At 40.4% G+C, this 27549-nt stretch overlaps 2 protein-coding genes across 8 annotated transcripts in view; one reads left to right on the top strand and one right to left on the bottom strand.

Annotated features, from left to right (window-relative positions):
• LOC111938045 (uncharacterized) overlaps positions 1 to 27549 on the top strand; it is a 207498-nt gene that overhangs the window by 135588 nt on the left and 44361 nt on the right. For all 7 annotated transcript variants that reach the window (XR_015276978.1, XR_015276979.1, XR_015276977.1 and 4 more), the window contains 2 exons: positions 7134 to 7180; positions 25770 to 25926. Coding sequence is in view for 1 of the 7 variants with exons in the window: in XM_086852841.1 (XP_086708967.1) it covers positions 7134 to 7180; positions 25770 to 25926 (204 nt within the window). In the remaining 6 variants the exon portion in view is untranslated. The remainder of the gene's footprint in view (positions 1 to 7133; positions 7181 to 25769; positions 25927 to 27549) is intronic.
• On the bottom strand, positions 6158 to 20958 carry EDN3 (endothelin 3). Its single transcript, XM_086852840.1, has 5 exons — positions 20652 to 20958; positions 20089 to 20305; positions 8866 to 9030; positions 8263 to 8367; positions 6158 to 7524 (listed from the first exon to the last, which is right to left on the bottom strand). Exons 1-4 carry the CDS (start codon positions 20701 to 20703, stop codon positions 8295 to 8297), a joined length of 507 nt encoding a protein of 168 aa, XP_086708966.1. The 5' UTR covers positions 20704 to 20958; the 3' UTR covers positions 6158 to 7524; positions 8263 to 8294.

The following is a 27549-nucleotide window of genomic DNA, read 5'->3' as shown; positions in this document are numbered from 1 at the left end:
TATTTAAAAGCACATTTTAAGTGCTAACAGTATATCAAGTGATCATATTCCTTGTTAAGGTAAATAATCATGAGGGATTGAGCTGATATGCACAAGTTTTATAGAAAAATGCAAAATTTCTAGAATTTTTCAAGAAATCAGTGTTGTGATATTTTGTACAACGTGATTTTCCTGGGCTCTTAAGTGAAAATCATAGTTGATAAACATCTTAAGACTGTTTTCCAGAAGTGAGATCTGCAGACTATGGAATCTGCAGTAGGGGAAACAGATAAAGCACAAAAACTGATGTGTAAACTACTCGCTGTTTACTAACAGAGGAACACTTGAAAAACAGGAGTTGACTACTCAGGAGCATTCTGTTTGGCTGATGTTCCAATTCAGCCTGTTAGACAACCCCGTTATAAAAGTGCTGCTTAAAAAAAGTCATACCTTTTTCAGGCCAGTTGAGGAAAGACACACTTACCAGGAATGCTGGCAGTTGTGCAAAAAAAGGGAAAAAAAGGAGTTGTTGAAAGATTGTACTGGAGCTCCTCTTGCTGCAGCAGAGGTGACAGATGTTGGAAGCCTCTCACTTCAAACACTGTAGCTGTGTCATGTTCTTTCTTTACCAACATTTCTTGAAAATTAGGAAAGAGGAGTTTGGAATTCATGTTTCTTCCAATAGGCAGTGTTTGTTTTGAAACTGGTGTTTTTCACACAGTGAGACAGGCACAGTAGAAGGAGTTTGGCAACCAACATTGCCTTTTTAAATAAAATTAATCATAGCACTGCATATGTGGAAATAAAGGCTTTGAGAACTGTTATGAAGGCAGTGCATGCAATTGGTAAAACACGTGCACTCTGTGTGCTCTGTGATATTTGGGAGAAGACATTTGCAACATCAATGAAATAAATACTGCTGCAGTAAAATGCCCTTGACAGGAATCCTTGGCTTGGCTAGCACAGTGCTGGAAGTTCATGTCCTGGTGCCCACACTGTCCTCTGTCCTTGTGCTGACAAGCACAGAGTGGAACAGCCTGGCTGGAGCCACGTCCTGGACTGCCCCTAAGGACTTGTGCAGGATCCTACACCTAGGGGTACCTCAGAGAATGGACACGAGCAACTGGGATGTGCATTGCAGTATTACTGGTCCCAGTAGCAGCAGCAATATTAGCAATATTGAGATGTTTCTGAGCACCTGGGCATGGTGAACGCCGTGGACATTAGTTTGATTTTTGGGGTTCTTGTGGGAAATGTGCAATGTCAGTAAGTTTTTCATGTCCCTTACTTAGTATTCTTCAGGTTTTTCCCTAATTCTACAGTTCCTCAGTTTAGATTGGCAATAATATGTCAGTGTTCTTTTAAAAATGTTTCTGACCCTTCTGCTTTAAGGCACACAGGGGACTGTAACCAACCAGCCAAAGCAACAGTGGATTGTTCCAAGACAGCCACTCTGTGCCTGAATGCACAGGCAGCAATAACCAACTCAGACCTTTGCTCTGCCTTAGTTCTGTTCTGAGTCACCACCAGAACCAAACGCCCCGTTTGCTGTGTGCATGCCCCTCTGTGTACTTTAAGCTAGTATTTTATGGACTTTTTGTTTCTGGTAGGCAGTAGCTGACCAATTCTTTGAAAGTAATCAGAGGTGCAGTGACAGTTCCACTAGAAGACATTGATCCTTCCCATGTTCTCAAAGATGACCAGAAGCATTTATAAGTAAAAATATTACTTGGAGAGAAGCATGGCTTAGGACTGACTCTGAAGGGATCTTAACACAAACACAGCCTTGGGTCTTGCCCTTGTGTCAGTGTCTGCAAAAAGAGCCTGAGTAATTTGCCTGAGATCCCATAACAAGATAGCAGAATCAGAACTATGATTCAGGGGTTATTGAACTATGGTGCAGGATTTCCTCTCCTCCACTTTTCATTTTTTTTCTGTGCTCCTGCAAATACAAAGTATCTAATCTCTTCAGAATTTTGCTTAAAGGAAGAATGTTAATCAAAGACAACCCTTGAGACCTGGTACAGGTGCTTTGAATGTGTTAATTTATGAGCAAATTTGTATAAAGAAAATTTTTACATTTAAGAATTCAAATGTTTACGTTCAATCTGGTTGTCAGTTACAGTGTCTTAAAACCACTGAAAATGTGACCTTTAATTGACCCATGACTATCCAAATTGACACCAGAAGGAGCTGCAAACTGGCTTCACTGTGAAATTAATGGATTCCTCTTCTTTGATAGATACAGGGAAACAAAGTACAGGTTTTAAAACCATCTCTTTGGGAACTGCATCTTAATGGTATCAGAATTGAATAAATATATGCATAGTTTCAGGAATCTTCTAGTGGAGCCTCTAGGCTTTGATTTTTACATCTGCTTTTCTGTGGTTTTGTAGCTCACCTCATGCACTAGCCATTCAATAAATATTTTATATTGCTACAATAGTTTGCACATTTATTTTTAATGACAAAAGGCTCCCACCCTCTTCACATCTGTGTTGCCAGTATTTGCATAACTGAGGGCCTGCAGTGGTAAGTGAAGGCAGCTCTCCTCTAGAGCAATACAGATTGCCAGGCCTGGAACACCAAAGGGAAGCAGTGAGACAGTAAAACATTTCCAAATTCAGTCAGTTCTTTGCAGTGGGGGTGAGAGGATTAATTGTAAAAACAAGACAGCTAAATCAAAATTATCTATTAAAAAAAATTACAATTATTATAATTAGTTATAAAACTAAGATTTCCTGGAAAGTTGTGGCAAAAGTACCATTAATAAAACACATAAATACTTGGTAACCTAAAGGATAGCTGGTTCACACTCTGAGAAACAGCTTTAGCAGAAATTATTAGTTAAGAAATGTGACTTGTAGTCACTTGTAGAATATCCATTGTAACAGGTAAAAAGGAAACTCACCTCAAAAATTATTACATTGTTTAACATGCTGGCCCTTTAGTGTCTACATTATCTTGTCCATATAGGTTTGGTTTTTTTTTAATATTTATGGGGAAAATGAAGTCTGAATGTCAAAGACTTCTAATCTTTATTGTTAAAGGATTCAAACTTCAGTCAGTTCCATTTATGTTGCTGGAGACATCTGCAGGAAGTGTGAGCCAAGGTATCCACTTACCAATGACCGATGATAGCACATGGAAAAGATATTTAGATCCCTAAAGTAACACAGAGGTGCACAAGGAGTTTTTAGACCTTCACATCTACCTAATTTCTGAAAGATGTTTGTTCAGGAAATGACCAGCACCTGGTCTGTTATAAAAGGGATCCTATTGAAATAAAAGGAGGTAACTAATCCAGAAGACTTAGATAAGGGGAAGGGTGTTTGATGTGGACACTGGGGCCACTTTAGGCTAGTGGTAAGATCCCAAGGCTTCAGAGAGGTGTTTCCCATGGCAAAGCAGGAGCCCAGGCTTGAACCTCATCCCAAACCTCTCATGAAATTCAGTTGTGCTACCAGCAATCTGCCTGGATCCCTCCTCTGCAGAGATAGCTTTGAAGTGCACATCAAGGCACATCTGTCCTCTAAAGCACCACTGAAAACCTTGGAAGCCAAACTACTCTTTAAAATGTACTTTTAAGCAAAGTTTGGAAGATAGTACTGCAAGGTAAACAGAGGGTGCAATATGCTTTGTTTAACTTGCTTAGCATTCTAAATCTCTCAATCCTGACATTTCTTCATAGCATAAAGCTCTCCAGATCAGGTTATATATTATGCATTGTAAAACTCTAGCAGTGAAAACAAACATTGTTTCCAGAGTCATCTGTTTGCAATTTTCCTTGATTACTCTTCCAATAGGTTTCAAGCTGTGGATTGAAAGATTTAATGTTCATATGGATAGAATTTGTTCCTTTTCTAATGATAACTTTTAGTTACTTTACTCAGTCTTAAGTCAGTCTGCATTTTATTTTTGTCAAGACAAACGATTTTGTCATCTTAAATCAAATTGTCATGATTGTCCTCAGCAATCTGTCACAGCAGAGTTATTTTTGTCTGGCTGTTCTGACAGCCAGCTCCTAAAAACAGCATTTGAGTGTGTGTGAACAATGTTGGATGGTGCCAGTGGGGGATCAACATAGGGATGTCATAAAGGACAAGGATCTGTAGATGAACTTGGCTTCCAGGCATTACAAGAATTTTGGATGTAAGGAGAATCAGAATCAATAGAATGGTGTCCCCAAAAACAGGCACAACAAGAAGGAGCCATTGATTGTAAAGGACAGGGAATGGGATGGGCTCTGCTTGGGGAATGGGAGCAGATGGAGGAGGACACGGCCCCTTCCAGGTTTGGTGCCCTCTCAGACTCTCTGTGGCTGTCACAAGGCACAGCCAAGGAGGGGAGGTGCAGGTGGTGATGGAGATGTTGTTCCATGGCACTTCCCCTCTCCTGCTGATGAATTTAATTGAAGGGCTTTGCTGTGAACCCTGAGCTCCTTGTAATTCCTTCTGAGAGCACAAGGAACAAAGCGGGGCTCTCGTCTCCCTCACAGCCCTTTGCACAGGGGCTGCACTCACATCTCTTCTCTTCCCTCTCTGTTGAGGATAAAAACTTAAAATCTTCAAGGCTCCTTTCTACATTGTTTTCTTTGCTTTTGATCATTTATTGTTTTTATTGCTATTAACAACACAAAACTGAACTTTTAGTACTGGGAGTTAGAATGAATACTATGGAACTCTGACAGAATTATAGCAGATTTGTACATATATGGCTTTACATTGAATAGAGTAAGAACTGGAACTAATTTGTTGTTACAAAAGTAAAAGTACAAATGTCCTCAAACTAATATCCCAGAACAAGAGTGATTCTGAGGACACCTAACTATGCTAACATTATATGTTGAAAGATGAAAGAGCCTTTAATTCTAACTTTTGCAAATAATCCTTTTATGATTTATCAGATTTTAAGAGTTGTTTCTTAATTAAAAACATATTAGTTGTATATGAGTTTATTTCTATGTATAACTTTTAAAGAGTTGTACTTCAAATTAGCTTAACACCATCTAGTACAAATTAAAAATTGGGTAAACTGAGTCAATGAGGAATGTAACTAGTGACATTTTCTATAAACAAAAAATTGGGTAAAAACTGTCTCATGGTTGTTTGCTGTTCCCAGATGGAACAATGATAGTTCAAAGCCAGAATCCAGCACACACAGCTTTCAGGTAAATTCTGTGGTTTATAGGTTTATTTGGAAATACTTACAGTTAACTTTTCCCTCTTCTGAACTTGTTACAACATTATTTCTCATTTTTGTTCTTTTGGTCTATTCACAATGGACTGATTTTTACATTGTCTGGTACATTGGCACCAGAGTCCCAAAACCAAACCACTTGAATGTGGAATTTGTGTAGAAAAAAATGGGATTTCTCTTTCCTAAGGAGAGAACACAACAATAAGTCCACCACTCAAGGGCTACATCTGTCTCCATGTCACAGAAAGAACCCAGTTTGATTTTTCTTTTTTTTTCTTTTTTTTGTGATTGTTTAAAATGAAATTAAAGCATTTGGGACTGGGGAAGGTGTGAATCTATCTTTAAATGCAACATTCAAATTGAATTCACATGGGGGAAGACAAGAGAATTCCAAACACAGGCTGAGCAGCTCGTGTAAAAGCTGATCTGTACCCACTGAGGCTCTGGAAGCTTGTTCAGCACTGGGATGTGTTTGGGACTGGAGCTGAACTCAGTGGATACTGTCCACAAAAAGAACTCTCACGACAAATAACTTTTGCCTTGTTGTCCCAGGATTAGGGGACAGATGAGGGTTACATTTACAGCAAAAGGCACACAAAATTGAAATGTCACTTTTTATGCTTAATTATTACCACAGAAATTGTTATCCTGTTTTCCTACTCAATTCCCAGACTGTCAGGAGAGTTATCAACCTCTTGAAGGCAGGAAGTTGTTGTGTGATCTGGGTATAGGGACTGGAGAGGGGAGAAATTTCCAGGTTTTGGTCATAAAGGAACATTAGGAACATTAAGCATTCTTCACAACAAAGCCTGATTCTTTTTAAAAAAAACCAAAACTATACAATGTCTTTTAAAAAAGAATATGGAAAAATGGCATTTGTAGTGGTTTTATACAATAAATAATCTATTTTCTATAAATGTACAAAATCAGTTATACAGCAAGTAAGAAACTGATACAAATGCAATAACTGAAAGATATATTTAATTTTATAACTGTAATAATTTATTTATGAAATATATCCACATATATATAAAATATATCATATGTTTTGGCAAAGACCTCCCTTTCTTGTTTCAAACAAAAACTATCACCACTGGTTTAAGCCCTATATAGACATTTTTACTGTTGATTCCTTTTCACTTTTCTTTTGGTCTCTATCTTTTTATAAAATATAATTTAACAAGATGGGGTTATAGTTTAACCTATGTGCCCTGGGGAAAGTCTGCCTGAAGGTCAGTCAACCCCCCAAAAAATTTGTAATGTCACAAGTAAGGGACTTCCTCTCTTTTTAAATAATATAGAACATGATTTGCAAAGGTTACTCTTTCTCCTTTGCTGACTCTTGCATCCTTGTAGCAAAAAGAAGTCCATAATTTCTGAATAAATCATTTACACTGAAAAATGTCCAGGGTTGGATTTAATCCTTATTAAAGTTTCCGGGTTATTTGGTGCTGGTGTTTCAATTGAGATAAAAAGGTGGGATCTGCAAAGCCTGGGGGATGTGCTGTGGCTGTGGCTTGTAGGGGCTTGGGACAGCAAATGGCCAGCACAGAAATTACTCTGATGGCATCAAGTTCCACAGTCCTACCCTTGCATCTGTAGGAAAATTCTTTGGGATGAATCACTGAAGTTCTGTTCACCAACTACAGTGCATCCCCAAATAATCACTGTATGTTTGAACTTTCCAAGCGCAGGAATAATTTGTGTCTAAATTAGGTAATCTATTGCATACTCAATGTATAGTCATAGCTTGCTATAGTTTATAATAGTATTTATATTAGCCATTCATATTTATTCTGCATAGATACTGTCATTTAAACATCTGCCACAAAGTTACAATATGATGATTCAGGCTTGCATACATTAACAAGAGGAATATTTTGTATCTGTTTATTCTTAATGAGAACTCATGTAGAGGCAATCTCCCTCTAACTCTCCACATTCTCCACTTGCAGCTGCCTGCACAGAGCTGTGGATGGATTCTTCAGACACAGAGCAAGCAGTGAGTGGAACAGTTTCTATTGTACTTGTTTAAATCACAGAGAAAATTGTTTCCTGAAGCTTTGCATTGCTGAAGTTTGGGTCTGCCTTTGAAGTCTTCCACAATAGTGATACATTCCCTGCCAGGTTACATGATAAAGGTTATCCTTTTCTGAGGCTCTCTCGAGGGGAGAAAAGCTTCTTCATACAGGTTCCCATGCCCTCAGAGTGGCCCTGCTGAAATTGAAGTGTTGCCTACTGCTGAATTCTCCACTGGCATCACACTGAAGCATCAAGTTTGTCCATCTCAAGGGAGAGTTGTAGTTTAGGTTCTTGTTTCTGAGCTCCAGCAAATAAATGGTAAAGCTTTAAAGAAAACAAACCAACAAATAAATGCACCCAAACTGTTGATTATTGAATACTAAGTCCCTGTTACCTGAGATAATTGTGGTTGCCCTTCTTGGCAATGTGTACAGAGTGAGCTCTACGCAGTTCTCTGATTAGCTCCGCTCGAATAATTACAGCAATAAATTCAGCTTGGGGACTTCTAATCCAAGTGCTTCCCTTCATAGCAAAAAAATTGGGGTATTGGTGTGACATTTTTAGAAGTGGCAATATTTGAAACTGGCTACTGGGTTGCAGTAACCTCCCTATACCTGACATCAAAAGCAGATTTCACCTTTTCCCTTCTTATTTCCCCCACAAAGTTTTTCCTGCTTCTTTACCTTAACACTTCAGTTTTTACTGAAGCATTAAACTGGGACCTGTAGCTTAATTTGCTGCAGAGCTGAACGAGGAAAAACATGACAGACAGGAACAGCCCTTGTACTAAAAAAAAAAGAGCCAACATATGTATTGGCTTATAGCCAAATAATTCAACTTCTGAAGGAGTTACATCAGCACAAGAAAGGTTGTAGCAGTTCTGTGTACAATAAAATTTATTTTAAAAATTAAATTAGAAAAAAACCCCTAAACAACTCATGGGCAAATTCTGTCCTTGTTTAGGAAGGAGTGATAATATTCAGTTGAAAGAACTAAGGGTTCTGCAAGTAAAAAGAACATTTATGGAAATATTTCTTTTTAACATTGAGTGTCTGTACATACCTGATTGTTCAGAATCCTCCAGACTCTGTGTGCTACTGAATGAAATTGTCTTCCTCTTCCCTGCATTGGTCTTTCTCCTCTGTCTTTTTCATCGATCCATGATTTCTGTAGAATAGAGATTGCCTAAACCTGTCACTGTGTTCTCATTAATGTCCCCATAGATGAAATGACAATTTCATTCTCTTTGCTAGACTGCATGAAACATTCTAGAACAGTGCAATGTTCAGCATGCCCCTAGCTGGACAGATCTGCTGTTTCAAAAGCACCATATCATAAAAAGAAACAGAAAAAAGAAAATTCCAAGCAGTATTGGCTGGCTCTGGCTTCTTTTCTTCACTTATTAAACTCTGATGTGACACAGGAGTTTTCTTGCTTTTTTTCTTCCTGTTCACTCCCCCATCTCACTGAAGGGGCAGTGAACAAGCATCAGTGTAAGTGCTTGGCTGCTGGCCAGGGTTAACCCACCACAACTGCAGAGAGGAGTTTTATTTCAAATCAATATCTTTTAATCAGTTCCTCTCAATAAATGCATCTTGATTAATTTATCTGCATGAAATGACTTCATCATGTGGCCAGGTTGCAGTCATAGGGAAACACACTCACCTTCTTCTGTCCTGCATTCTTCTGCAAAACTGCAAACACTGCTTGTCATGAGCATCCGAACAGGAACATCGGAATGAGGACTGGGAAGTACTTTGAGTCTGGCCTGTAGACCTTTTGCCTCTGAAGCTGCCTCTGTAGTTAGACAGTCCATATGGCACAGTTCTCCTGTTGTGAGAATCACATGTATTGTGTATTTTAGGAACCAATTAAAATTATGTTCCATCTCTTTTCTATTTTAGTGAAGAGATCTATTGATGGAAAGCAATAAATAGTGGCAGGAAAATCAAACCTTATGCTCATGTAAGTTCTCCCTGTACCAGATCATAACTTCTGCTCCATTAACTCAGGCTTTCACCAAGTTATAAATAAGCACACAGCTCTACTGGAAGGATTAATTGGCAGCTACACTATCAAAATAAAATTTGGAATACCTAAGAGATGATGTAAATACATGCCCAGGTTATTGTTTGTTTTACTCCTCATTCCTGTGTTGTGTTGGTTTCCCCACCCAATGCACAAAATCTGTTGCATGCAATGTCTTGGCTGCTCTGAAGTGATAGAAGTGCCCTGCTGATTTCACCAGAGCACTAACATTGTTCAGTTGATATGCAGTTCATGGTTCTGAGCCCGATTTGCCACTGATTTTATCATTGAGAAACTGACAAAACCATCAGCACAATTCATTTACTACATCATGTCTGGAACACTGGAGTTACAAATGTGAGAAACTCCCAGATAATCCTCCCTGTATGGTTCCACCTTTCTGTGAGAGATCCTATTCTGTGCTGCAGCACACCAAGAAATAGTAGGAGGTACCTCTCTTTATTTCCTTGCATGATTTGCTCTTTAATGGGTTATAGGCAATATTATTATCATCAGAAAAGGACATGGTTCTCTACTGCCTAACATCCCCAGAAAGAGTTTTATAGTTTGGATTGATTTATTAAATTACTCTCCTCCAAACTGTTAAAGAATCTCAATCAACAGCAGCTGTACTCCTCATGAAACTTCTGGAGACTCATAAAAGTTCCTGAGGACTTGAGAGATGGGCTAAGCAAGCCACAAATCCATAAACACTAAAAATCTGAAGAGAATCTCATGTTCAAAAGCAAGAAGGAGGAGGGGAGGAGTGAAGGGAAAAAAAAAAAAAGCAAAAGGCAGGGAAGAGGAAGCCGGAGTCAATCTAGAAAGGTTACTGAAAGGTTACAGAACAAAGCCTGAATAATGAGTCTGGAACCACTACCTTCACATAGCTCTGCTTCTTTCATTTGCTTTCATAAAAACATCATTAGGCTGCTAATGGGAAAGCTGCAAATTTTCCATTTTCCCACACACATGGTGGGCTGAAATGTTCAGAAACATTATTTTCCTAATCTCTGCAATAATTTTTGATGCAACATCAGTACAGTTGATGCAAATCATTTATTCAATCCTCTGCACTCATAGTACATTTGTAACAGTGCACCTTGTCTTTCACAGCCTGAGCCTGTCAGGTTGATCATAAAATCATCCTGAGAGAGAGAGAAAATCACAAGCAATACTTCTGTGTTCAGAGCCCAGGGGATGGTTTTTCTCCAGCAGATCCTGGTCTGCGTCTATGCAGAAAACATTCCTTATTTTCACCGTTTTACTCCTATGCCAGGACACTGGGAGAGACCAAGAATATCCATATTTGTCTTAAAAGACTTTAGGACTTGATTTTGGCTTCCCTTCTCAAACCATCATTTAAAAAGCTTTTTGTTGTCATTAGGATTAGGAGCAAGTTCCATTTTATAATTTAAGAGTATTCATAATTCTATACTGACATCTGCTTTAAAATAATGACAGTGAAATGGCTAATGTAGGGAATTTCTGACATAAATAATAGCTCCATGGTTGTATTTTTTTTACACATTCATGTTTTCTATAAAGTAAGAACTGGTATTTAGAGGCAGGAGTGGGGGAAAGTTCCTTTATTTTTAATAGTGGCAAACCCTCTGTGAAGACTGTCTGGTAAAATCCTGTTTTTCAACTTCCTGCTCCAACTGAGACTGAAATGAAAAGATGAATTTTGTGTGTTTTAGACAAATGTTAGAGCCCTGTTTAATGACAAATAATTTCAGATAAAAAAGCTTCTTGCAGCTTTTGCAAATGTCATCCTACATTATGCTAATGAGACATAAAACACTCTAATATGTTATTCTCGTTATTTAAAGTGGTTTCTTGTTCAAAAGTTCACTCTTTCAGAATATGATACTGGACTTTTTTACTCTAATTTTCTAAGCCAAAAGCTCTGTGGGACTGAGTCACAGGTTGCCCTGAGTCAGAGGCTCTGCCTGAATAGCCAGAGAGAAATGAGGGTATGAGTATGAGGGGTATGAGTTTTATTCTTAATTGCTGCAATTGGCAAATTAATGGACCAACCAGAATTGTCAACTTTCAATTTTACCTTAATCCATCACTATGTGAAATACAGTGATTGAGGAAGGGGCCCATTACCAATCTGCTGCCTTTCCTAAGAGACAGTAAATTCCAGCAAACAGGGAGGAGTGGAGAATATAATTATAATTACAAGTGATAAGAGCCATGAATCACAGCCTTAAGCAAAGGAGGAAATTGATAGTTTAGATACTGCTTGTGATCTTTCTAATGAAGTATATTATGCTTCATAGCTTAGAAAATGTATTCATGGCTACTTCATTCTCAGTGGACCAGAAATATCTGCCAATGCAACAACATTTTCAAGTGTTTCAAAGACTTTTAATCCAAATGTCCAAGTGAAGTTTTTGTGTAAGGTAATGTGCAGATTTGCCAGTCAGAGACAGAAATACAGCAGTAATCCAAATATGCCTGGTTTTGGTTTCTGATCCATAAATTCAAACCCAAACCAGATACACCTTAAAAGCAACCCAAAGTCTTTCCAACAATAATCATGAAAAGCTTGATGACCTGAATAAACACAGGGCACTTTGTGTCCCTTCAGTGAAAATGAGGATCAGCTGGAGTAGGGCAGAGGCAGAACTGGGGGGATCCTGAACTACCAGTTCCTTACACTGTGTTCCTTCTGGTTATGACCCAGTCCCTGCCCTAAGTACTGGCTAAGCCATAGAGTAATTTTTTTGAAATTTCTCTGAGGCATACACAGGTTTTCAATTAATTCATTTTTTTAAGGTTTGCATTTCATGAGAATTTAAATTCCTGACCTTTAACTCAGTATGCAGCATTTCTTTAGAAGAATAAAATTCTCCTGAAGTATGCTAATATGAGTTTAAGATATATTTATAGCTAAGGTGTTCTGTGACTCCTTTATGCCTTTCTTCTCTACAAAGTGGAGAATAAGCAAAGACCTTTCTAAATCAGCCTTTCCAAGGTACTACTTTGAACTGGTATCTGATTGGCAACATCCAAATCTGTGATTTCTGAGGAATTTCACTCTTTTGGGACGTTCACTATGATCACTCCAGCCAGACAGTGGGTGCAAGAAGGTCTGCATGCTCAGTTCTTCAGCATTTTCTTACAAAAAGAAGGTCTGAGTTTAAGGAAATTGTTGCTTCTTCGGTATAAGCTATTTGTTCTTTACACTGTACACAAAAAAACCCAAAACAACCCAAAAAATTACCACAACTCTCCAGTACTTACAATTATTCCATGTGTTGTTATTGTGATTAGTCAGTGCAACAGATAATTAACTGAAGGTAATCTCATGTATAACAGAGCAGCCCAGAACTAATCAAGGCACAGTGTGTTCTTGTCAGATTGGGTATCAGTGGCTGAAATAACCTAGATTATTTGTGTACTTCATGTCCACAAAACACAACCAGAAAAGCTCTCCCCCTAAGAGCCAACTAGCTCTTGGAGCAAGGTGTTGCCATTAAATTAACAGAAATAGGCACTCGTTTGTTGAAAAAAGACAAGAAGTACCAAGTAATTGTTACCAAGTGATTTTTCCACTGAACAGCTGAACATTTGCCACAGAAAAAAACTGCCTGTTTAAGGATTAATACCTTCAAGTTAGATTGGGAAGTAGGATTTGCCCAAGTCCTGCTGTACCCCACTCACAGTGAATGCTCAGAATTCAGGCAGACAAATCCAATTGGTTTATTTTAATTTTTATAACATGTGGCTGAGTTTCTCATGCTACATTATAATTGATCTATGAGTTGCTATTATTTTCTACTTTCCCAGCCACTTAAACACAGTAGATACCTCCAGGGCACTGGAGAGTTTCAGGCAAAACAAAGGGATGAGGGGGTTGCAGCAATCATCTTAGATGCTGTGATTTCAGGATTCAGCAATATATTTTCTGGCACACACCCAGGCCAGCAAGGCTCCCAACAGTCTCCAGTGTTTTCAGACAGTCCCAAAATGTATGGGATACCTTTAAGGACCAGAGAGCAAAGAACACAAGAAGGAAGCAAAATTTACCATCCTCCAAGTGAGACAAAATATCCCCAGAATGAAGGATGATGCCTGGGGGAAATAACAGATATTCCTGTGTATATTTTAATATAAAGGTGCTGCAGTAGCACTGTGTAGCTTTACAGATGAAGAGATCATTGGCTGCTCTGGAAGTTGGCTCCAGCTCTTGCTATAACAGGCATGGGATTTTAGGAGTTCACAATAGAGGTACCTCCCATATTAACCCATCCTTATCATTATTTAAGGAGTAAAACATCTCCAGAGGATGCCTGACTTGTTGCTTTGGTCATCCTGTCCACATTCTCAGAAGCTACACTTTTTCTGAGTAGCTTTTGGAAGTTATTTTCAGATATTTTCAGTTGTTTCAGATGAAACAACTTTTATCCTTTATAGCCACACCTTTGTTTTCCACATCCTCAATTTAGCAGTGCTCAGTGTTCCTAGATACTGAACAGGCTTCTATTATCCAAAAAGGTGCACCTCCACAACCTTGCTATCTTATCCTTTAATTAATAATTGCTAATTTGCGAGAATGCCTATTAGTTTTAGTTCATTAATTACAGCTAACTTAGGTAATAAGCCAAGGATTCCACACATCTGCTTCATCACTCAGGTTCACTGACCACGTGAGTTCCTTGATTTTCCTCCCCCTGGGGCTTCTTGGTACCCAAGTCAGGCACTGTGAGAATCTGGAGGCTGTTTATCACTCTCCATCTTCCTCCTGTAGCTGTCAAAGGGATGTTACAGGTTTTGTTTCTCAAATATGGTCAGAAGAATATTTGAGTTGTGGAGTGAAAAGCTGGGGTGTATTCATTGAGGTAAACACCATGAAACAAGCCCGGGGGTGTCCATTAACATCCCAAATCCCCAGAGAGGCTGGGTAGAGCTCACCTGACCTAATAAACCAAGCCAGTGTTTCACAGAAATACCTCTCTCAAAACAACTCTAAGCACCTCCTTCAGTGCCTCATATCAATCCCAGTCCTGTTACAAGATATATGATCATTTATTTAAAGAAATAATTAAAATTTGGAGCAGCATCTTTTGTCTGTCAGGCACAAACTCCCATTATTCCTTTTCTCCCTCTGACTAGCAGTCAGTACTATTAGTTAGTGGTTCTTACCACTTACCAGTAGCACAAAGCCAGCCCAAAAGACAGAGCCGCTGGGAAATATGGAAGAAAGGAATCAAATTAGAATTTTTTTCAAACTAAAATTCAGAGTACTTACTGCTGCTTCAGATGCCACCACAGCAGTGCACACAAGGAATACACACTAATGTACATTCCCACCTCTCTCTACAGCATGTACAGTTCAAAACCCACTGCTGGTTTAAAAACAAATAAAACAAAAACCCAGGGGAAAATAAACACAGGGTGTTAAAATGTAAGACTGGTGAAAGTGACTGTGGTTTGACAGCCCTTGAGAGTGTTTATTCTTAGAATCAGACCAGCAGGAGCAGCAGTAGTGAAATTTCAAAGCCCTGGCTATCAGCATGTCTCATCCCTGACCTCATCTTCTCAGGGCCAGCTCCTGCAGGGACATGGGATTGTAACTGCAGAGCCAAATCATTTCAAGTCTTTCTGAGAGATTGCTATAAAACATCAATTCTGGGAGCACTGTCAGTAAGCTCAGAGGACATATTCTACTTCTAGTCTGTGGAGGGCATGCAAGCTATACACATTTCAGACAGTGAGACACTGAAAGTGTGAGGCCAGTACACATTTTAAATATGTAAGAATATCTTTTTGAATAGAGAGGCCTAAAATCAAATCAATTTGTCCATAATAAAATATAACAATTTCAACAGGAGCCTGTTACTATGTTCAGTAAATCTGTTCGAAATGTTCTTCATTTCACGTGAAGATTTTGCAAGACAAACAGATTCCATGTGAACATGTGGATTGTAAAGATTGCAAAAACAGGGTGAGCTTCATTCAGAAAAATACAATCAACTAGACAAAGATTCATCATTCCAGTTTTGGCACTTGGTTCTGATGGTTAACCATCAGCACTGTTCAGCTGACATATCAGCTTCCTTGTTTGAGCTTCCTGGCTGGCAGCCACTGTTTTATCATCATGCCTTTGGCTAGCAGGGATTTTCAATCTGATCTAGATTTTATAACCACCTGCTTAATTGTTTTGCTGAACAAGAGATCTTTAGCTGTGTACTTTCATTTCCAGTAAAATACTGGTTGTCACCTATACTCATTAAATGATGAGTATAATTATCCGGAATTGGGGTTAATTTAGAACATCACATAATGTCCATAAGGATTTAAAGCATCTTAAATTTTGTTATGTGGGCTTCTGTTCAACAAAATTCAATCACCAAAGAGATGCAGGTAACAAAAAAGATGTTATGAAGGAAAAGTTGGCCAGCAGAACATGCAGTTAGAGCTGAGTAAATCTTGTCTTTTGGAACACCATCCCAAGACATCATCTGTGTGTGTGAGTAAAACTGAGTGAAGTGATGATAGCTACAGATTGTTTCCATTCTGAGATGACTTTCTGATGGTAACCTAAGTCAGTAATGAGCAAAGATCTTTAACTTGTATTTGTTGGAGAGCTGGGTGCAGGTGGGATCTGCTCAGGCTGTTTAGTCCTGACAATCCCATTTGTTATCACTTACAGCAATGACCACAAGTGTCTGAAAAGCATTTCTCACCTCAGCCAGTGGTCACCTGAGGTCAGGAAAACACATTTCTGTTGGGAACTGTCTGGAGCTAACTTGTTGCTAAGGATTATCTGACTTGCATGAGTCACAGAAACAAATTTCTTTATTAAGTGAAAAAACATCAGATCCTTCCAGTGCTCGCACAGCACGGGACACTCACCAGATCCTCTCCCAGTGTATCCCACACAGCAGAGACAGACACAAGTCCTGTCCATGTCCTTCTCCTCCCCCAGAGGAAACAGAACATGTGTTAAGTACAGAGGATCAGAGCAGCAACATGGTGTTAGATCAAAATCTGCCTTGCACTATCTATCCAATTTTCCTGATTCAGAAATTCATGTAACTGGCAGACAGAACTCTTAGATCATCTTGTAACTGGTCTTTACAGTGTGGTCACAGAATTTCATTCAGTCACTCCTCTTTTGAACATAATAACAAATACCAAAATGATATGTCATTTAGGGGAAAAAAAAAACACTTTTGCTTTTTAGACCCTTCAAAAGAAATGTTCTTATTTTTGGTGCATAGTTTGAATGAGGAATTCTCCATTGGAAATGTCTGGATTACTGCCATAGATTGTCATTACACTTTTATTTTAGAATTGAAGACCACTTGAGTATCTGTGCCCTTATGATAATAACATTTTCTTAGGAGTTGTCACCTTTTAATCTATTACTCATCATTCTGAGCATTTATAAAGCTTCATGCAGCAACATTAATGCTATTAACTGAATGAACTGTTATTAATTTACTGTTATTATTGCTGTTGGATGCACCACCTCAGTTCATATGGAAAATGAACTATGAAATATGGACACCTCTGAAGAAGTGCAGATCTAAAAGTAGTCTTTCCCATATTTTCTTATCTTGCCTATATTTTCTTCTTTAACTTACAAAATTAAGCATCAAGCTGTGTCTGTATTACATCAGTGGTTACTGTTTAAAAGACAATTCATTTTTTAAAATGTGTCTGTAGCTATAGATCAAGATAAGCCTAATTAATCACTTGACAAAAAAATGCATTGCAAACTAATTCCTGGATAATCAATCTTATCAGTGAGAACAGTTCACCAGCTTTTAATTACCTTTGTTATGCAACCTTTGTCTACACCACATAATTGCATTATTCTCTTCTGACTTACCTGCCTTTCTGTAGGTCATCTTCTTTTCCACTTTCCTACTGTTCCCAGAATGAAACACTCACTATACCAAAACACTGATGCTCTTCGTGGTCAGGATTAACAGCAGTGGTTTGTAGTCAAGTATAAAGCAATACTCAAAACATGTGCGCAGAGATAATTTCTCATTTAATTGGAAAAAGCTGCAGGGAGTCAGAGGCTCCACATTCTGCAATTTTGTGCTTTTCTACAACTGTCACCCTGCTGATCTAAGTGGTTTCTCAGCAGGGATAGAAATAGACCTTCTATTGTCACTCTGCCTCCAACAGCTTCAATAAAAACTTTAACTGCTTTTCCAGAAAAGGAGGAGAGGCCATGACCAAGATTTGTTTTGAATATATTACAACAATGCTTAACAGCTCCTGTTGGGAAAAGCAGAAGAAACTAGAGGAGGAATTAAAGTTTGTTTGTAAAGTATAGAGGTGAGAGTAGTCTGAAAACAGAAAGTACTGGGAAATTTTTGTGGGGAAAAAGAAGCGATAAAGTGAAATAAATAAGAGGGGAAAGAAAGGAAAAGATAAGAAACAATTACAGAGTTTTGGGGGGAAAAGGTAAATAAACAAGAAAAATACCAGAATCAACAGATGTCAGGAAAACTTCTCCAAACTTTAACACCAACTTTCTGGCCTCTCACTTTGTTTATGATCCTCCAGGTTACATTGGAGCCAAATTTTTAGTAAATATAAAAACTTTCCACAACACGTGTACGAGAGCAACGTAAAAGCCCCTTTTACAAACAGCCAGTTTGTACACATCCAGTGTTGCTTCCATTTCAAAGAAGTAGTGTAACTTGCTCAGGATATTAAATTGCCTAAGCAGGCCTGGTTCCCCTTATTCACTTCCAGAAGAACCTCTCGACTTCCTGAGATGTTATTTGAAATCAATCACCAGAGCAGAATTAGTGCCTGTTCATGGCACATGGAATCTTAAATCCTGGTCTTGTTGCACTGAAATGGTTCAAAATAACCAATACACTTAATTTAATGTTTACCTCTGCCCTGGGAGCATTCCTAGGAAGAATCCTGGGAGTTTTGAAAATCACAATTGTGCAGTTTCAGAGAGAGTTTTGTACCTCTGTCACCTGTCCATGGAGCAGGACAGCAAAGCTGCCCAGTTCAGACAGAATCCAGGAAATTGAGTCCCTGCTCATTCCAGACTAATTTCACCATCATCCACTCACTCTTCGTCAACCTCAGAGGGCACCCATCACCCCAATTCACCCAGTTCCAACAGTGTTGTTAGGTTACACAAGTACATGTCTTTGGAGGTTCAAATGTATTATTCTGTGTGAATAATTAATGTTGAAATGGAATGTATTCATTCCATGGTTTGCATAGAAACATCCCATCACATGGCATAAAAATTATAAAAAGAGAATTTCCTAGTCCTCACATTAACTCATTTCAGGTTAACCTATACCCAGTGGGGGTAGACTTTACAGATCTGAAAGATTTGCTGCTGTTTTATGTACAACTGACTTCAGCCAAGAAAGCAAAGGCTTAGGACCCCAACTGTTTAATATTTGGATTATTATACAAACTTCATTGCCAATCCATGAAAACATTATATGCCTTATTTTCTAATTTTTTGTTCTTTCTTTAGTGATATTGGCATAAAACTTTCATGTAGGAAAACTCTCTACATCACTGAATTAATGCACACAAAGTAATTTTGGAACTGGAATGAAAATTGTAAGTCCTGTAGACTTAAAACAGGATATCTTAAAAAAAAAAAAAAAACAAACACAAAAAAAACCCCAACCCAGTGTGTGTTTAAAATTAGCAGAAGTCTATTCATTCAGTGCGTAGGGGAAAAGGAATGTCATTCCCCCATTTTCACTGGTGAGCTCTGACTTAAATTTACTGAGTCATAAATATTTGGCTAAAATAACCCTAAGTAATCCTGGGGTGGATTAGTGCAGGTATGGAACTCAAAGAATTGAATGACATGTGTGAATACATGATACTTACAGGTTGGTAGAAGTTCAAAAGACTTCATCAAGACATGGCCTCTAGCCAGGACACACACGTGAATTTACAAATTAAGCGCCCTAACCCCCATTTGACTTAACCTAGTTTACAGCTACTTTCTATTTTTCTATTCCTTTTGTTATTTTAATCTCATTAAAAGCTTTGCAATCGATTCAAAGGCAGATCTGAATCTTTACAACTGTTCCCAGACTGTAGTCACTGCAATACTTGGCCACATGTGCTGAAGTTCACACCACAGAGTCTGAAAAACTTTAATTCTTGAAGCTATTTGTTTTAAGGTTCATTTGATCTCCTGATTATTTTTGCACTGAGCTGATCTCTGTGGTTGCTACAGGACCCTATTAGCCTGTGAGAATCTTTACAAATCTGAAGTCTGTTTTGGTTACTCAGCAAGACAGGATATATACAGTGGTGTAGGAAAAAGAGGCCTCTAACCTTTAGGATGTAGGCAAAGTGTCGCTCTTCCTGGATGCTTTCTTCCCATTAAGCACTGTCAGTACAGACAGCAGAGCAGCTTTTCTGCACGTGTGCTCCACCCCCAGCTCCCTGTGTGGAGCTCAGGACTTCCAATCCAGGCTTCAAAATTTGTTTTTATTACGAGTTGAAACAAAAGCTTGTGTTTCCGCAGAGCACAGTTGTAAAAGACTTTTGTAACATCTTAAAATCTGGCATATTGAATTTTTCAAACGTTATCCTAACGTCTCGGTATTTTTCCACATTGATTTGTATCAGAACTAGTACAGCTGCACGCACACACACTCCTCTCGCTCTCCCAGCGGCTGAGTTGTTAGAAACAGATTTCTCGTGGGAAATCGGCGCTTTTCCCTGCTGTCAGCCCTGCCCGGCCCTCCGCGCTGCGGGGTCCCCGGGCCGGGCAGGTGCTCGGGGGGCTGCGCTGGGCTCCCCCCGTCCCGTCCCGTCCCGTCCCCGCGGGGTCCCGGGGCTCCGCGCCCGCTCCCGCCCGCCATTTCCCGCACTCACTCGGGGGTGTTGATCCAGATGATGTCGAGGTGGCAGTAGTACACGCACTCCTTGTCCTTGTAGGTGTAGCAAGTGCAGCGCCGGGCCCGGTGTCGCAGCGCTCCGCCGTCCGCCCTGGCCCTGCCGCCCGCGGCCGCCGCCGCTCCGCTCTCGTCGCGCTCTCGGTGCCCCGGGCCGGCCGCCGGCAGCGCGGAGCGGGGCCGGGGCAGCGCGGTCCCTGCAACAGCCGCGCTCAGCTCCCGGCAGCTCCGACCCCGCACGCCCCCGCCCGCAGCCCCCCCGGGCCGGCCCGAGCCAGCCCCGCTCCCTGCGGAGTCCCGGCAGCACCGTTATGTTTGTGTCCGCCCCGGGCTGCAGCTGCCTCTGGGTTAAACCTACGGACGGCCAAGGGATGGCTTTGGCGTCTGGCTCTTTACAGCGCACCGGAGTGGGCTGCTGATTACAGCCCTTTGGAAGGAGGGGAGGGAGGGGGGAAAAAGAAAAGGCAAGTAAAAAAAACCCACCCAGCCTTTCTTTGTGTGCATGCGTAGAAGTGGGCAAAGAAAGAAAGAAATTCACGTTACCTGCAGTCGACGTAATCGTAAGTCCAAAGAGGAACAATAAACCCAGCTCCATTAAACCCAAATTGCACGCTGGTTAACTTGCAGGCAAAGGTGAACTGCAGGACTGAACCGTTCCAGGAGGAATCACTTCAGGTTGGAGGCAGGGAATATCCTGGGGCTGGCGGCACACGCTGCTCCCGGGAGTCAGCTCCCGCACGGAGGTGTGATTAGCTCTTCTCCCTCGCAGTTATTTTCCTCCAGTGCAAACTTAGTCCTGAAGGGGAGAGTGTTGTCAAAAGAAGGGAAGATCCATGGCTCGGCTTTTCCCACACACACCTCCCACCCCACCCCCAAATCTGATCAGCAAGCGGAGCTGCTGTTTTCCAGCTGCAGACGCCTCCCACCCGCCGACAGCTGCCGGCCTCCCCCGGGGCTCGGGCCGGGGGCGGGCACGGCCCCGCACCGCCCCCGCTCCCCCCGGCAGGTAAAGCGGGGATAGGGCAGCACATCCTCCCGGGAGCGCCGGGGAGGCACAGCCTGCTGTGCTCCTCTGAGTTCAGCTTTTAAATGACCCGATCCTGTTGCTCCGTGTCCGAGTCCAGGGGGAATCGCTTTTGTGATAAAAACGCAGATTTTGAGTCAAAACTGAGCTACAGATTTGAGAGTTGTTTGGGGCTTTTTAAAATTCTTTTTTCCCCGAGAATCTGCCACTGATTTCCCTGGGTGAAACTGAGTCATTAATTTATTAATACTTTCTTTTCCCTACTTATATGTGAGCACCTCTTTGCAGGCAAACCCACCTGGAGTGCAACACTTAAGACAAATTTTATATTTGCCTGATAGCTGGGTCTAGAACACTCCAGCCTGTGGCCCCATTTTCTATCTTATCAGCTATTAAGTGATAATAAGTAAGGGTTTAAAGTAATTGGCTATATCTTTCCTTGCAGTAGTTTGTGTAGTACATCCTGTTATGGGAAAAGCATATGGAGAAAGGTTGCAAACTTAATTGTGAATATTTTAAATGAAATTCTAATGTTTCATTTATGAATGTTTCAGTATTAACAGAAAGATCTGTAGCCACAATTTCTTTTATGTATCATGCCAATTTAACACTTGTACTAACACCTGGTTTGCGAGTAGAAAACTGATTGGAGGATCACCCAGGAGTTACTCAAGTGAGGAACACTGTTGTCTACACATTCTTCTCCAGCCCTGCCCCCGACTCCAGCTTCTGGTATGGACTATCCAGTAACACTTGCAAAGAAACCTCATTAAGATGTCATGTTTTGTCAGCTTGTCAAGCCTTGCCTTTTGTCGGTGCCTGAAGATTGAGGGTTTTGTAGTGGGCATATTCCCAGCTGGTCACAAAAGCACGATGGTCCCCAGGCAGGGCAGTAGGCTCCAGTGAGCCCACAGCTCTCTGTGGAAATCTCAATTGCTCTTATTTCATACAGTTTGTGCAAATGACAAGACTTTATCATAATTAATACAGGGGGGAGTAGAACCCCTGTAAATTACTAAATTCAACAGTATATTGAAGTTCATGCTTGAGCTGGGAAAGAAGTGCTTGCTCACCTTTAGGAATGAGGAACTGCAGTGACCTGAATGTTTGTACCCTTTGTTTTGCTGGGCTGAGGGTCTGTGGGTGTTCAAGTCGTGCTCCCCAAGCATCAGCAGAGTTACAGTTCAACCTCACAGTTCTATGGGTGCTCTGTTTTGAAAAATATTGTGACAAAACACCTCTGAGAAAAGGAATTGCTTTGAAGTTATTCCCATTTCTTATATATCTAGAAAAAGTTATTTGCTTTATATCAGAAAGTTCTAGATACCATGCTCTCGTGCTGTTGGATACAGGATTGGTTTTGACAATTGCTTATGATTGTGTTTATGTTTTATGTGTTTATGTTTCATGTATTATGTTTTAATTATCAGGAAAAGAAAAAAAAGATTTATTGTGCAGTTACTGTTTAACAGAACACTGAGTGAGTGGGAAGTGATTACATGTTGCAGGTATTATAAGTAATAATGACATTATTCTACATTCTGATTGATTAATTTCATTTTCGTTATTGCAACAGTTATTCATTTTTATAATAATGATGCAAATTTATCATAGAAATGAGAAATATATAACTGTATCATACGTATAGATATGTCAACAACAAAAGTTGTGTTGTGTGTAAACTGATTTAACATTTTCCTAAAAAGTATTCTGCTTTCTACATGAAATTTTGAAGGCATCTTCTACATTGCTGTACTTTTTCTTCCATGTGCTGTTTAATCTCTGAAGAGCCAGGGGAGACCATATCAGCACCCAGCATTATGCAAACAAAAGGAGTAATAAAACATATTCTTAAATCAGCTACCAGGGTTCAGAAATTAAGGGCGAGGGTTTGGCCAAATGACCTCATGTAAGCTTTAGAAGAAGATAAGACATAGACTCTCTACAGGAAGAAAGATACCCTCATCAAATGAATTAATACTCCTGGTACTGCAGGTCTGATTCTCATTTACATTGATTATCAAGTTGTTTGGATCATATATTACCTAGTTACTTGAGAACTTTCTGTTTCATAAATACAGCTCTCTCAAAATAAGAAAGCTGGTTAAGGAAATATCAACAAATACATTTTTAAAACCCCATCTCTGTTTTGCTTTGGGATAAGAAATAAAAGCTATCTGGATACCATTGTCAGTGATAGTCATACATGATGCAAAATAGTTTTGTAAATCTATTTAATGATTATGTTTTCATTTAGTAAAAAAAAAAGGAATAGTATCCTTGAAGGTAGAGACTGGAAGCCAACAGATTTAATTCACAGTATTTTTCAGCTTTTCCTTTAAAATTGTTTTAACTTCATAGATTCCTTTTTCTTTCCTAGTTTCAAGATCTTTAGGGTTGATGGGTACTTTGCCTAAATCTTGAGAGTCTTGGACAAAATGTGTAGAGTTAATCCTTCTCTTTATACCTTCAATATTCCCAATTCCAGCACATCCCTTCCTGCCCTTGTGCAGCCCAGGCTGGCAGTGCTGTGAGCGCCGGCTCTTCTCTCCACAGACAATGGGAATTCCCCAGTCCTGGGACACTTCCTCATTCTTAGGGCCACCCAGGCAGCTGAAGAAAGACAATCAGCAGATCTGCCTTGTTGCTGGGTATAAATTTTGTGTATTTGAGAACTTCTAATTGACTGGAGGGAGAATAATCTCAGGGATGAGGTCAAGGCTGAAGGAGTCCTGGAATGTGGAGCAGCTGAAACAGATGATGTTAAGGAAAGTAAGCTCAGATTCCAGATTTTATATGTGAAAACCCCGGGCTGCCATTTCAATTAGGAACATAATCTTGGGTTTGTTTAGGACTCCTCTGCCCCTTGTATCCCTGCTTTATACATCCACTCCTGTGGTGGTGGGGCAATCAGAGCCCCCAGCAGTAATGCCACAGCATTTAACCTTCATCATACAGGTGACTACACCAAGCAGTTGTGAGTTACAAAGAAGTTCCAGATGTGTTTAAGGAAAGTTGGTTACTGAGAGAAACCGCTTTAAAAGCTGAGTTCCTAGGATGTATTTACACGAGTAATAAAGCCTGTAGTTAAAAGGTAGGGTAAGGTTTCAGCAGCAGTGCAGGATTTTTTGGCACTGATGCCCGTTCTTACAGCAGGCCAGGAGGAAAGCCTGATCAATACAGATATGGTACTAAATAAAGACAACCAGTCTAGTGCTTTATAAACCATTCATATCTCTTTTCCCACCCTCTTGCTTCCTTCTTACTCACCGTGGTTTTTAGTGTTATTGAAAGGAAAGGTTATATTAAGCTGCAGACACTGTGTTTAGTAGCACACTGCATTGCTCTCACAAAGCGAGCAACTTCATAGTGGTAGCTGACATTGGAAAAATGTGCTGAAATCAGTAGGTTCTCAAGAAAACCTTATCTTCTGATTATTATTTGTAACTTTTTGCTGGAGTTCTATAGGCAGAAAGCTGAAGTTAATCTCGTCTCCCCTCGTGTTTCAGACAGCCGCATTCAGAGCCCTTTGATGTCAGTGCAAAGAATCCCATTTTTAGTGGCCTTTGAACCAGATGTAGTAAAAGGGCAACTGAGCATTTGTAGGGCTTGCAACTGGGTAACTTGCTTAAAGGAGGAGAGCTCAGACACTCGTTTCTGTTTTCCCCTTTTTTTTATTACTTTTAGTATTTATATACCATTAAGAGTAATGTAGATACTTGGTAGTGAAGAGGACTAATGCCTCAGATCTGACTCTGTTTCACTTTATTTAGATAAAAACAAAGTAAAGAAGGAGCTCTGTGGCTGTTTTTCAGCCACACGAATTTAATGATTCCTGCTTGTTACAGCTATTGTGAAATTTAAGAAGGAGTTTGCATAAGATAACATATCCTGCTGTTGTAATGTACTGGAGACAGGGCTCAGATCTCTGGATAAGGAATGCTGAAAAATCCTAAGTGTTATTATCACTACACACCACTCTCCCCAGGATCTGAACCTGACCTCCCTTCCTCGATCCAAACAATCTCTGTCTTTGTGAAAATAACAGGATTTAACAGGAAGAGAATTTTCTATAATTATGTGAAACAGTTCTTTTCCTTCACATTTATTCATGTTTGGGCATGTTACTGAACAAAGAGAATTCCATATCAAAATGTGATCAATCTGAACACTTCTTGTGTTTGTAAAGAATGGACAGGGGGCTGCCAGCAAATAAGCTGGAGGTGGAAAACTGAGGTGGTTGTCTTGCCAAAAGAACTTCACACATTTAAAAAGGAGCAGGGACTTGGGAGGGACAGCTTGTTTCTGGAGGTACAATGGCAGGGAAGAAAACTTGAGCACCAAAACAAATCTTTTTGGGCAGAAGCCAGTCTGAAGGGTGGTGTGGAAAGGGAGGGAGTGGTGTGATGTATAAGGGTTTGGGTCTGGCCTGGTTTTCCTTCCTCAGCAGACTGGTAGGAAACTTGTGGTCAATGATTTGTAGTGTGAGTGGCTGGAGGAGTCTGGAGTCCTGGGAGGGGAGGGGAGGTGTAAAGATAAGCTGGAGGAAGGGGGCCTGAGAATGGGGATGTCCCCAAAACTATGGCTGACCCCCAGGTTATTATACAAAAAGTGAAATCCACATGCTTCTCTGACAGCTCCTCCTCAAGAGCTCCCGTTCTTGGAGCTGAAGCCTGCCTGGATGCCTTTGAAGAGGCGTTTCTTTGCATTTGTTGGAAAACCAAAGGACCACAAACCCTGAATCCACTGTCCTGCCTGGAGCAGAGCCTGCAGGGAGAGGTGCCCTGGGGAGAGGTGAGTGTTGGCCAGTGCCACTGTTGTGCCCTGGGAGCTGATGGAACACCAGTGGGGGGGTGAGTGGGATGCTACTGGGGCTTTTTACAGCTCTCTTTGAGCAGAGATGCAGCAGTTTGGGTGGAAAAGCCTAAAGCTTGTGCTGCAAATCATGTGGCTTATAGCCCTTCTGGCTGTAAAGAGCTTTATAACATCTGCTGGCTTTTAATTAAGAGCACAAATTTTGCAGAAAAGTTTGGCCTCTGTAGGTTCTGATGATTCCTTTTTGCCTGGTTCAGCAGTTTTAGGGCTTTTCTCTTGCTGTGGCTCTGTGATGTGACTTGCAGGTGACTGCAAGTATTAAAAATACCCTGTGCTGGAGCCCTGAAACACAGGAATATCTATTGCAAATCCATAGGTGAGACAGGTGTTTTCCAACAGCCAGTCTTGTTACATAATAAGGGCAGTCTGGAGCAAAGCTTAATGTAATATGTGGTGCAAAAAAATGTGGACATTGATGGCAAAAACCTGATTTATTGTATATTATGTGCCCAAGTGGACCAGACTGTTAATGTACAGCAGTCAGAATGCTGTATGATAATAATTTATTCACCTATATAAAAAACAAACAGGCTGATCATAACCACTTTTACTCTGTAGCAAATCTCCTCAAATTTGTACTTGACAACATTTGTAAGAGATTAATGTTTCTGGTGCTGCTTTGTAGTATGAAGAAAAGTTCTGCAGCAGTTACCAGCTGCTAATGAAGTTCATTACTCCTTATTGCAACTTCTTGGTAAATCCAATTTTAAAGACAAATACAGGTCTGACCATTTCTGTTTTGGGAGGATCCACAGCTGAGACTCATCAGTTTAGCAACAGACTTGACACCATGTTTGAATATATAACCTTTCCTCTCCCCAAGTAACTTATCTCTCACTAAGAAAAGACTTTCAGAGAGAAATAAACAAGTGTCTGCCTGTATGAACTAGTAAAGGGAAAATAAAATGAAAAATGAACTTGTATTATTTAAACAGTATGACATGACAAACTGCAAGTGCTGCTCACACCTAGCCCTCTGAAAGCAGCTTGCTTTGTTGATAAGCTTTGATTGAACCTGAACCTTGAGTTCCTGAACCTATTTCTGTGAATAAATTACATTTTGCAATGGCATTATATTATAATCCTCCAGATTTGTTGGGATGAAATCACACAAATGTCTGAACACAAAGACAAGGCCAAGCCGGGCATCAGTGTTGTGAGTGATCTGTCAGCCCTCTGGGATTATTCCAGTTTGGTGCAGAGGCTGAGCAGCTCAAATCATTCTGGTCCCTGGAAAGGCTCAGGGGGCTGCAGAGTGAACTCTGGGGTAACACCTGCAGATCCTGTGTGCAGGTTGTGTGGCCCAGGGCTGCAGAGTGAACTCTGGGGTAACACCTGCAGATCCTGTGTGCAGGTTGTGTGGCCCAGGGCTGCTGCAGGTTTGGCCAAGGGAGGTTAAGGAAGCTCAGGCACTGCCGAGGTGCATGTGCAGTGTTCCAGCCCTTCCTGCCGTGCTCAGGGCGCTCAGCTGGGTTTGTGCTTTCTGAAATTCCACTGAGGTGTGCATTACAGACCCAGTATGTCTTATGGCAAAGAGGTCAT

Source organism: Cyanistes caeruleus, chromosome 16, assembly GCF_971803275.1.
Source record: "Cyanistes caeruleus chromosome 16, bCyaCae1.hap1.1, whole genome shotgun sequence".
Classification (NCBI taxonomy): Eukaryota; Metazoa; Chordata; class Aves; order Passeriformes; family Paridae; genus Cyanistes; species Cyanistes caeruleus.
This window is presented reverse-complemented; position numbering and strand designations above follow the sequence as displayed.